At 42.7% G+C, this 12,319-nt stretch overlaps 1 protein-coding gene across 3 annotated transcripts in view; it reads right to left on the reverse strand.

The window, feature by feature from the left end:
* TMCC1 (transmembrane and coiled-coil domain family 1) overlaps positions 1 to 12,295 on the reverse strand; it is a 63,958-nt gene extending 51,663 nt beyond the window's left edge. Inside the window, exons 1-3 of one of the 3 annotated variants that reach the window (XM_039733999.1) lie at positions 11,960 to 12,295; positions 9,055 to 9,299; positions 1,878 to 1,934 (exon numbers count right to left, since the gene is read on the reverse strand). Coding sequence is in view for 1 of the 3 variants with exons in the window: in XM_039734003.1 (XP_039589937.1) it covers positions 1,878 to 1,886 (9 nt within the window). In the remaining 2 variants the exon portion in view is untranslated. The remainder of the gene's footprint in view (positions 1 to 1,877; positions 1,935 to 9,054; positions 9,300 to 11,959) is intronic. The other 2 variants (XM_039734001.1, XM_039734003.1) reach the window with 2 other exon arrangements.
* Between the last annotated feature and the right edge of the window lie 24 nt (positions 12,296 to 12,319).

The following is a 12,319-nucleotide window of genomic DNA, read 5'->3' on the forward strand; positions in this document are numbered from 1 at the left end:
TGCAGCTCAGCACTTGCTCATAGCAACAACTGTGGGAGAAGGTCAGCAAAGGTATGGGGAAGAAAGGGAGGAAGGAAGGAAGGATACAGTAACTGAAAGGGTTTTACATCAGCACCATGAGATCACATGCTCAGAAGCTGACCACTGTTTTCTGCAAGACAGAACTTTGATTAGGTTTCTATAAATATAGAAACCAGCTCACAGAGGTCTACCTCAATCTTGGCAGAAAGCAGTTTGTGCTTCAGAAAATAATTATTTGAAACTCAGCATATTTCGGATTTGAGAATGTTCATTTCTATGCTAGAACAGCTGCAGAAACATAATGCATTGAGTTTACAACTGGAGTGCTCTTGATTTTGTGCATCTGAAGCCTAACACAGTGGGTTAAACAGATATTCAAAATGCTTTCCAAATTGCCGTCCAAAAATATCAGAAGAGCTGCTTCTCTCTTTTTCCAAGTGTCACTGCTATTAGCTAGAGGCAAGAAGAAACTCAGTACTTACAGAAAGCAGAACACTGGAATCATGCAGGACTTTATCTCAGTGCTTTGAAGATGCTATAAGCATTGAGTGTAAATAAACTGGCCAGTTTAATCAGTAACACATTAAATGCAAAGGAATAAACTACATCCAAGAAAAATATAGTGACCCACATTCATTCAGCAATTGTGTGGCAGAAGAAAAAAGATGTGCCAACAACGTACCTGCATACTTAACACTTTCTTAAATTAATTAAAGTACCTTTCTGTCTAGTAGTATGCTTTGGCTTTTGAGCTTCCTCTTTCTTAATCTTTTTTTTTCCCCCTCAGGTAACAGGTTTTGCAGAAAATTAGACTACAGGTCTCCACTCAATTTATGTTTTGGGACAAAAAATCTTCAAACTAGATGCTCTTTTTTTAACCAACAGACCAAATGGTTCAGTGAACAAAACTCACCATCTTAAAAAGCAAGAGTCCCAAAACTATTTGGCATATAAAATACAAACCTGACAGCTGACCCATAACTGCCTTTTTCATTTTAGCTAATTCACTCAGCATTTATTTTCAGTCAGGACTCACTGAAGAACTTCAGTTCTTATCTAAGATGATTGGTAAACTCTCCAGCCAGGATCTCTTTGATCTCTTGCATGCTCTCTATCCACATCATCACTGGCAATGCCACTGGTCTTAAAGAACACCACCTGAGTCTAACTGGAATTCCATGCATTATCTGCTACAAAAAACTAGCCTGCTTAAATTAACCCTCTGGCAGTTTACAAACCAGCCCACAGTGAGCTCACAAACTAGGCATGATCACCCTCTGTATTCTGGGACAGATTTCTGAAATTATATGGCCTCTCAGAGGCTCCTAATGGGAGCTTTGTAGTCATCTCCTATTTCTATTTCCATAGGATGAATCTGTTGTGAGCCTGAAATGAGCTCTGCAAATTACACATGTGGTACGAAGATCCTTACAAATATTTATTTGTTCTAGTATTTACTTCTGGGGAAAAAAAATAAGTGTGAAGAATTGCAAATCTTCAGAATTAATTAGCACACTTATTTGCATTAGGATTCAACTTTTGTGCTCACTTTTGTTTTCTCTACTTACAACCACCTTTATATTCTGTTAGTGGGAGGAAACAATACTTTATAGCATAAAGTTCAAAAACATGAATTTCTGATTTGTACAAGAATATACTACATCAGGAACAAAATTCACAATAACATATAGAGCCAACTGAGCAGATGTTATAACATTATTACATCCCAGAACATTCCAACACAGTCCTTCATTTGTGTAATTATTTCCCAGGAGCCCTGGGAAACAAAACAGTTCAAAAGGAAGAACTGGCAAAACCAACATTAAATAATAGTGAAAGGATAAACTTGTACTTGCCTCCATCATTTGCCCTTTAGCATGGCTGACCCACAGCAGTCCCTCCACCGAACAGAACTGCAAAAGAAATTGGGTATGAGATACAATACTGAAAACAGGAGGAAAGATATACAAAAACAACAAAGAACGAGCATGATTCCAACTTCTAATTTTTTTTTTTTTTTTTAGTAATTTTTTCCCATTGAAATGTAAGTGCCCCTGGAAGCTGTTCTATTTTAAACTCTTTCAAATAACTGAAGGGATACAAATATGACTGCATTTAAACTGAAAGTTTAACTGAAGTTAAAACTGAATCTTATGGAGTTAATCAAGAACTTCTTGTGAAGGAGCATTTTCTGTTGGGATTTATGGCCTCCACCACAGGCTGAAAGCAGAGGAAGATGTCAGCGCTCCAACCTGCACCATATAGATTTTATTTTCTTCTCCTATTTAGTCATTCTCCACACTCCCAGCACAGGTCAAACAGCTGTCTCTGGTTTACCTGATGTTCACCTCACAGGAGTTAAAAGCTGTGAGCACTCAGACACATTTGCACCTGCCACAGCTCCTTGCATGGGCAGCTCCTGCCTGTACATTTCTGAAAACGACCCTAAGGCCAGGTGCTTGCTAGGGGATGACAAGAGGACAGCTGAGACCAGACACGGTGACCACACTTCCCTAGCCAGCCTCAAGGACTATTCTGAAATACAGCCAAATCACTCAGATTTTCCAAAGATAATCATTAACTCAACCAGTTCTTGAAAACAGGGAGCACACTATTCTTCAGATGAACACCACAAGAACTCTGCACAAGAGGAGTATTTTGACTGTTTTATTCCACATCAGATTCCCACGTCCAAGACAGAGAGACGGAAAGAAAGGGTCACTCTGATCCACTGAAGTGAGATGCTAGAATATGAAGAAAGTGATGACAGCAAATATTAGGAACTTGGAAAAAATGAATGAACACATTTTTGAAAAAGATCTTCATATAGAAGAAATTCCATTTCTATACTACCAATATGCAGGGATTTTAGAAGAAAAACAAACTGGATGAAGAATTATTATAAAGACAGCCTGCTTTATTAGGCTCAAGAGGAAACCTGCAATTCAAAAGTGTGTGGTCTGCCACAGGAGGGCTGACAGTTGATGCTTCCACTTAATTTAGTGGCTTGTTTCAGAAAACGGATATCCTCACCCGCTCTTCCTCAAAACCAAACAGAAGTTAAGGCCAAACAGCAGCATTTCCACTAAAACACCTCTGCAAAAGGGAAAAATGTTGCACCCATATTTACGTGTTCTACAAACCAAGCAAGTGCATGCTCTGAACTCAAGGCTTCACTGAAGAACACTGAAGGGACATCTCCAGCCACAGTCCAAGCAGGGATATGAAGCCGTCCTTTCACAACACAAGAAGTACAACAGAAATAGCAACTTAAGGAATTTCCAACCTCTTTTGTCCCCTGGGGCTCATTTTCAGAACCACAGCATGGCATCCAATTTTAGCTTTTGTAGGCACAGATATTTCCAGGGCTGTGATATGAACCAATACAAAAAAACCCTCTTATTTGAAGGAAGACAGGACTGAGGGACAAATCTGACCATAAACCCAGTTATAACAACTTTAGAATAAGGTTAAAGAGAGGAAATAGACAGGGTACATAATTACTCCCAAATGGTGTTACCAAAAACTTCCTATCTGATGCTATGCCCACAACAGCTGCAGAAACAGGAACTTGCATGAGGTTCAGCACAGACTTATCAGGATACAAGTGATTTCACTTCCACAGATCAAATATGCATTTTGCAAACAGAGAAACTCCCTCCCCTAAAGGAAAAGACTGAAGAAGTGTTAAGCAAATATTCAAAACAATGTGTCTTCCACAAAGAAAAGAATGGATTTAATTCCTTGAAGCATCTCCAATATTTTAGTGGTCAGTTGCACTCCTACTATTAACCTCCCCTATTAACATTTGCATTATCTGGATCTGATTCTTCAGTCTCTGGAAAAATGCAACAGTACTAGGCCATGGCAAGAATTTCAGCAGGATCTTTTCAGGAGAGGAAGGGATGCAGGGGAGAGATCAAAGCTGCTCTTATCTCCTCATTGCCTGTCTGCCAGAGACACTGCCACCTTCTGTGTGTCAAAGCTGACTCAAATGTCAGGAACAAGAGAACCATAAAGTGGAAATACAGGTATTTTCATTCCACTTCCAAGGGAAGACACAAGGTTATACTACACCTATTTCTGGCATTAAAGAGAACAACGTCTAAGCACTCTAATAATACAAAGAAAAGAAGAGATGGCCTCTCATTTTAACTCCTAGTAGAATTACTTGTGATAATGCCAGCAGAGAAGCTGGCAAGATTTAGCAACTCTAGTTCTAAAAGAAAGGTTTATTCCAGGCTTACAGTTGTAAGGAGGTTAAAACAAGTTAAATTAGCGGGCTTGTAAAGAAAGATATCATCTACCACCAACCCACACCCCACACTATGTGTGATTTTAACATGTGCTTTTAGCCCTGAATTTTGGAAAGTATCATATTTACAATGACTCGTGAAAGAAGTAGAACTAACCTCACACAGAGTGGTAAAATACTCCCACTGATGATTCAAAACCAGCTCTTTCTACCAGCATTGTTTAAAATGTGACACAAATCTGGCAAGACAAATTCTGACCAGAAGTCAATAGTCATCGCTATTCTGACTGTTGATGCTGCTCAACCATGGACAGCTTCATCCTGCTCTTCAGAAGAAAATTCTCCCTCCTAATCCTTCTTCAAGACTGCTACTCTAGGGAACTTTTACTTAAGTGCAACTCTTTTAAAAAATTGTGTAATAGTAGTGGCCTTAATCTGGGGCCAGTTTGTTTACATGGCCTTTTCTAATCAAGCATTAGCACATTCCTCCCTGCAGGACTACAAACAAGATGTTCAGGTTGCCCAGCAAACACTGCTTGAAGTCCTTCAGTCAGCACTTGCAGGAGACTGGGAGGACCTATCAGTAAAAGACTACCCCCACCCACACCTTCTTACCTGTTCTCAGTATTAAAAACCTGCTATCAGCTGTCAACAGAAACAGGAGACATGTAAAAGGTGTTTTTGGCTTGACTCATTAGAGCCACTTCTCCCAGTCCCAGGTAGGCTCAAGCAGAGCTTGAGACAAGGAACAGTAGAACTCCATTCCTATGTACCCTAACGAGTAGGAACAGCATCAGCCTGGCCCGTGTATCTCAGAGACACCGTGTGAGCAGAGCCATGGGCACCTGCCCTGCAGCACACAGACATGCTGCCAGGCCTCTTCAGGTGCCAAGGAACCAGCCCAGCACAGCCACAACTCCCTATCCCCTCAGAGCAGCACCTTTTGGAACAGGACCCATGTTAGCCATCCATCAACTGCTACCACACGGACTTGTGAATTCCCTGCTTTGCTCACTTGTTGGACTCCTGCAATAAAAATACTGATGCATATCTATGGTCCTTTTCTTCTATTAGATCTTATAATGGATTTTAGAGACACACATACACAAACTGCACAAACACAGCACAGCAAAGCAGCCACTCACAAATATGCTGCTCTTCAACATCCGCCTCCACATCCAGCTGCACAGAGGCAGTAATGTGGTACAAAGCAATTGGGCTTGACTACTTTGTTGCCAATGGGAAACAAGTAGTCACGCATTTAAAACCTCAGCCAAAATCAGAACGTTTCCTCCCACATTCATGGTAGAGTCCACATAAAAAAATCCACAAATCTTTACCCGAAGCAGCACAAGAAGAGAGCAGTCTTATTTGAAATAAGGCTGAATTTCAGCTACCACTGAGAAGGTGCAGGCTTATAATCAGAGCCAAAAGCAAGACCCAAGTTAACGGCCCCTTACAGAGCTGTTGTGCAGTTTGGGTTTCTGCCAGAACACCTGTTTGCTAGCTGCAGAGCAGCTTTGCAGCTGGTCAGGCCCCCAGTACAGGTACATGGGTTGCTACAGAACACCAACTACACCGGGTGGGTCCTCCCCAGGTGCAGAGCTTCCTCTTTCCCTTTAATGAACCTCGTGAGGTTCCTGCCTGCCTATTCATCAAGTCTATCCAGGCGCCTCTGAATGGCAGTACTATCATCAGGTCTATCAACTTCTCACCTTGCATCATGTACAAAATTCCTTACCTGGCCCTATTAATATTTTATTAATAAAGAGATTGTACAGTACTGGACCCTGTACTTCTCCCACAGACTGGAATTACACGAGAAATATTTAAAGGATTTTAGTAAACCAGAACCAAAACTTTCAGCACAACAAACCAGCTGAGAACTAACTCCCACAGCAAAAGCATGACCAGCACAGAAACTGCACTGCAGAGCAGCAAGCAGCCACTGACACAGTCTCCCCCTCTGCTCCTCTTGCCACAGCATGCTCTGCAGCCCAGGCAGTCAAACTTCTCAGAGGTATCCAATGCATACTAGCCAAGTTCTTCTGTTATGCAAAGGCTCACATATACAGAATATTTTACTCCACAAAGCATTTAATATAAATCAGTAGCAACCAGAGCTAGAGGCTACCCCAGCTGAAAGCCAGCACAGGAAAGGACCACAGCCCCACACACATTGGAGGGACTGGCTTTCACCAACAGAGCTTTTGCCTTACTAGTCAGTCAGCCATCACTGGCCTGAATGGGCTAAGTTCAGTTTTAAGAAAATCTGACCCAAAGTCACTCTGTGTTCATTTCTCCCATTTTAACTGCTATTCAACCTCAGGATCACAGCAAGGACACTCACTGCTTCTCACAGACAACTGACACTACCCCTTATGACTGTGATCCACTAAAGCATGAGATGCAGGCAGTCATTTACAAACATGGAGTGCTATGGGTGCAGCATTTCAGTGATCCCAGAAAAGGCCACAATCCTTTTGCTCAAAACTAGTATAACTGGGAACCATGAAAAGAACATTTATTTGCCCTCAGGATAATCACCATGGCAACTGGCTTCCAGGAAAAGAATAGTCAACAGCTTCAGTAAGGAAGGCCATTGGATTTGTTAAGGACACCATCAGCTCACACAAATACAAAATATACTGAAATTCACCAAATTTATGCCTGAAGAAACTGTAAATAGGTATCTGCAAACCTACTGTAATAACGCATCCCACCTGCCTTTATCAAAGGCAGTACCATTCACCTCAACACTGCAATGTCATTTAATGTTCTGTGAACTTTTTAGACACCCTGTAGAACAGTTTTAATGCAACGTTCTTTAATGTACACAATTTCACCTTTCAGACCGTTTCTTTATATCAAACGAAAACTATTTTATACTCAATCTCCTTGTCACCTAACATTTTAGTAATTCACTTTTAGTTATATGAGTTTGAATAACTAAACTGCGGTTATGTTTTTTCATTAAACAATGTTTTAAAAAGGCAGGTCAACATTATCTTACAGTTAAGGAAATAATTACTAATACTCTGTTTAGGAATACACACTCACAGAGACAGGCACTCCATGTATTCTTACAGGTGTTCAAAGATACTGCAGGAGTTGTTCTATTTTCACAGAATGGTAAGGTTTTTTTTAAATGTGCACCATTAATTGATAGGATTACAGAGATCATAACCTACTTATATATAACCAAAAAAATGCACCACGTTGGGTTACAGAATCCACATCCCTGGTACACTGCATAAAGCACCACTAAGCTGGCAAAGGGCAGCTCAGCAAACCACTCCTGATGTGTTCCTACAGCTTCTATGAAAGCAGCTTACAGGAAACAATGCTCCTCCTTTCTGCCCAATGCTACATTTGCACACTGCCACAGCCAAATAACACTGCCCAGGCAGACTGAGAAACACATTTAAAGTGTGCTGCACCAACTTCTGCCCACTTGTAGCAGCGAATCTCACCAAGGTGCCAATCCCTGGCCCCAGCTCTGCTTGCAGGCGAATGATGCAGTTCCTCCATGTAAGGGATCCCCTTCCCAACCACTGCACTTTGCTGCCCATCACAGTTCACACTTGCACTGCAACACAGCCCATTCTGCCTTCCTGTTACAGCAACACCATCAGGCTGTTTTAAGCCAGACAGGGAGGTAGGTCAGATTTGTGTCCCTCCAGTATCATGTCAGTCTGAATCACTGGAGCTTATCAACAAAAGCGTGTGTGATGTCTGCTAAATACATCCTGTCCAGCAATGTGCCATGATGAATGATTCAGTCGGGTAGCTACTTTCAGCACAACTAGTTTTCCTTTTAAACTAAACCCACTAATGAATGTCTCTTCTGGAAGCCAGAGAGGTGTATGTTTGGCTGCCTTTCACTGTAAGCCACCATTAACTGACAAGACCACCACTGCTCTGGAACGTTGGCATCTACATCACAGAAGGGATAACCAAAGGGAGTTCCAAATAGTCTACAGAAGGAAAAGATGTTATCAGTGCACACCAGCCTCCTCTAAGCCCAGACAGAGGCAGTTAGCCAGCTTCCTCATTCCAGGTTTAGAATATGTATAGACAGCTAAAAGCTTCCAGGAAAATAAAACTGCATGCTGGTTACTTTCTATGCTGTGGAAACAGCCAAGGCTGTCCATCTCTTGTTACCTGGGTGGGACAAACCTGCACAACAACAAGGCAAATCCCACCCAGATCTGCTTGTGTCTTGTACATGACAGGCATATTGTCTAATGAGACTGCTCCTTTCTGGGAGCAGAGACCACTGTGCCAGCACCTGTGCACAGGAAGGCAAGCAAAATACCCTTCTTTCCAAACCATCATTCCAGATGCTTCCAAATTCAAGGCAAGTACTTTGTAACTTCATGTGAGTGCTTTACCTAAGCAAACAGAGCAACCACCATGGCCTCCCAGGCACATTTCAATGACTGCGGCATGTTTGTCACATACATTGACGAAGAAAATTTCTGCAGACCATGGTGGTATTCAGGAACTGAATGGGTGAGCAGTGGATACAGCTTTTCTCAAGACAATCTTTTGAGTACTCCCACAGCAGGTTCAACCAAGGTCATTCTCCATACAATGCCAGCTGGGTATTGTGGTGATCCTACAGCCTCACTGTGTACATATATATTCTGCTGCTAAAACCATGCAGAACAGTGCACATCAGCCTAAATCTAGAATATGTATACCTAGAGCTCTCTTTGCCCTAATCAGATGGCCTTTCTCTTCTACGTGTTCTAAGTCACAGCAGGCATACGTACCTCAAAAGTGCTCAGGGTAGCTTGTCTCTTTGCATAGGTATGCTCACAGTTGTAATCCAAATATCATCAACAGACGTCTAACTTTAAAAATTCAGAAGTATAAATTCCAAAGGAAACAGGAAAGTCAGGGGAGGGAAGAAGATATGATTTATCAGCTTCTACATTTGCAGACATCTGCAGTAAGTACTGTAGGTCATTTTCAGAGTAAATCTTGGCAACAAAGCTTCTTTGTAGAGAAGAAAGACCTGCCAAAATTAACAAGCATAATAACAAACATCATTAATACCTGATAAACAATAAAACAGCACACATATTCAGAGTCCCCTTCATAGAAAATAATTAACTCATTTGAAATACTGTGTTTCTACTGGCTTTGACATATTTGAAATTAGAAGCAGCCTCTGAAGTTACCTCATACTCTGACTATTTAACCTAATAAATTATCTCAAGGAGATCCTCTAAGCATTCAAATGAAATTTGATCATATCAGGGCATACAACACTATACCACATCACAGATTGCCCCGATTCAGAAAGAACTTCCCAGCTCACCAAATGCCTTGATATTCACTGGGTATTTTGCCACAGGAGTGCCTGTGTGACCAGTGTCAGACTAAAGAATCAAGGCACTGTCCAAAACAAGGACCAACAAAGAGCATGATGGAAGCCCCAACACAGCATGCACATAAAGTACATACTTGGGGGGTACCTGCATAGCATAAATGTTCAGGAGTGTTGGCAAACTTCTGAACTTCTCAGGTTTGGATTTAAGTTAATAAAACATAAATGGTTTTGGGGCAAAGAACTCCTGTTTTGTGTTTGCATTTCATATGGTGTGTCAGATCTAGATTCCTAATCAAAGTTCTCAATCTTATTTTGATAGAAGCATTTTGTATTTTTGGTCCATGAGTAGGATTCTTCTCTATAAATAAAAAGGGTCAACTAGACCTGCATTACTGTAAAATGTTTCTGAAAGTATGAAGACATATTTTGCAAAAATATATTTAACTCCACACAATTGCTTGTTTTCTTCTTTCTTTTTTCCTTAACTGCTTGGCTGGAAGAACAATTTTGAGAATTTGAAGCTTAAATTCAAGCCCAAAGAATCAGCTCACTGTGCTGTAGCGATATCCAGGGTCTCAACTGCTTAGGGGAGTTAAGTATTTTAAGTATTTAATCATAGAGGAATACTAAGTTTCCAGAAGCGCAGACAACGCACATCTAGACTGCCACCTTCACGTTCCATTTCATTCAGCCATCATCACTCTTTCCAGGGATGTCAGTTTATCCTCTAGGAAACATTGTACCAAGTTCACAGATTTGCTGACCTTGGAAGGGACCCATGGATGTCACCTGGGCCACCCAGGGTTCATTGCCTACACACCATTTTTAAAAGCCTTGCTAATGAGAGACCCCCTGTTCTTGGCCCTAGCAAGCTCCAGCCCCCACAGAGAGTGCACGACCTCTGTGCCAAGCAGCATTCAGTGTGCCACAGCCACCAGCCTTCACCAGGCCTCAGGGGGACAGCAAAAACCACTCCCTGTATTTCAGGGGTGAGGACACTCCAGGTCTATCAAGAGGCAGCCAACCAGCTAGCTCATCTGAGAAACAACTTGCACTCAGTGAATTCAGCTGCCAAAACCCAGCTCTCACTGGCAGACAGCTGCAGAGCCACCTGAGGAGAACATGCCACACCACTAAATGTGCTGGGGAAGCCGGTGGAAAGGGAAGACTCCTCCTCCAGAGTGCTTAGCAGAAATTCCTAGAAACCAAGCCCAAGATATTATCACACCAAGTCTTTTTGAATGGTTCAAAACAATTCTCAGAAAGACCAGAGAAAACACTAACACGAGGTTTGCCTGACTCCAGAGCAGCCACAGTTGCCAGCTCACAGTCAGGCAAAGGCCATTCACCCGAGAAGTGGAGGAGCTCCTTGCTCCCCCTTCCCCAGACCCACTAGATACAACCCATTTCCTGCAGAATGCACCTCTCTAAACACATGGAAACAAAATCTGTAGACTTCCAATGATTTCTACTTTGTATTGAATTAGACAGAAGTTTTAATTACAGGAATGCGAGACAGCCCAAACTATGACACAGAAATGCTTAGAAAACCAAACTCAGCAACTTTTATGTGGTAAATGGAGGAGGGAAACCCCAAGTTCCAATTTCTTCCTAAAGCAAATTCCACACAAAGTAGATCTTTCTCCGTCTTCCATATTTTGGATGGCTTCCAGACCAGCTGGGTGGGTTCATCAGGCAGCAGAACTGGACACTGTGTATACAAAGCTCCAACAAACTAGTTTGTTTGGTGCCAGAACCCTGTGTGGCTGCAGAGCTGCTGAGCAGCGCAAGCCCTGCAAGCTGGGGAGCCCCACAGTCCCTAGACAAGAGAAGGAAGAGCTCCCCCAGAACCAGGACAGAAACAGCCCTTCCAGTGAGCACACCTACTCACCAGGCCTTCCTTGCCTCTAGACACTTCCAGATGGACCAAGAATTCACCCCAAGGGAAGGCTCAGGACCAAAAATGGAGTCACCTGCTACATGTTAATCTTCAGTAAGACAGAGTGAGCAGTGAGCCTCAGGGACAGCAGCACTTACTCCCTGGGCTGAGGAGAAGCCAGTGGTACTGGCTCAGGTCAAAGCATCACTACTTCAGTGCTACACCAGTAGCCTGAACTAAGGGCTTCCAACCTGCAGAAACACCTGATTTTAAGGTTTGTGGATGACGGACACTGTTTACTGATGCAGTGGGAGTTACATTACCCTCTTCTGTCTCTCCCTCCCCTAGACTTCCACTCAAATTTTGCACCTTCAGTTCAGACCTTTACACTTCCTACCCACCAAGAAACCTCATTAAGTTTCTTTATTGATAGTTTTTTAGGGAAAGTGATGCTTCCACCCACCATAGGAGTTTTGCTGGCCACCGCATTTGTCACTAACGCACATCAGGTGCTTCTGTGTCTCCAGTGACAGCAGCTGCACACAAGTCACAAACAGTGTCAGCTCCAAGTCTTGTGAATTCTGGCACTCATAAAGCTTCGAAGCTGCTGCTTTACCCCTTAAGCTCTTTACTTCAAAGGCCTGTCAATGACAATCTGCTTTTAAGCCGGCGAACTCTGAGCTCGCCATGAAAGCCATCTCATCAAAGACAGCCAAGGCGAGCAGCAATCAGTGAAGCGCACACGCGCCTCAGCCGAGGCAGCGCCTCGCGAAGCCCAGCACCGGGGCGCGTGGGGCCGCCCGGGAGGGGCCGCGGGGAGCGG

This window comes from Passer montanus, unplaced genomic scaffold (genome assembly GCF_014805655.1).
Source record: "Passer montanus isolate IOZ18808 unplaced genomic scaffold, ASM1480565v1 scaffold9, whole genome shotgun sequence".
NCBI lineage: Eukaryota > Metazoa > Chordata > Aves > Passeriformes > Passeridae > Passer > Passer montanus.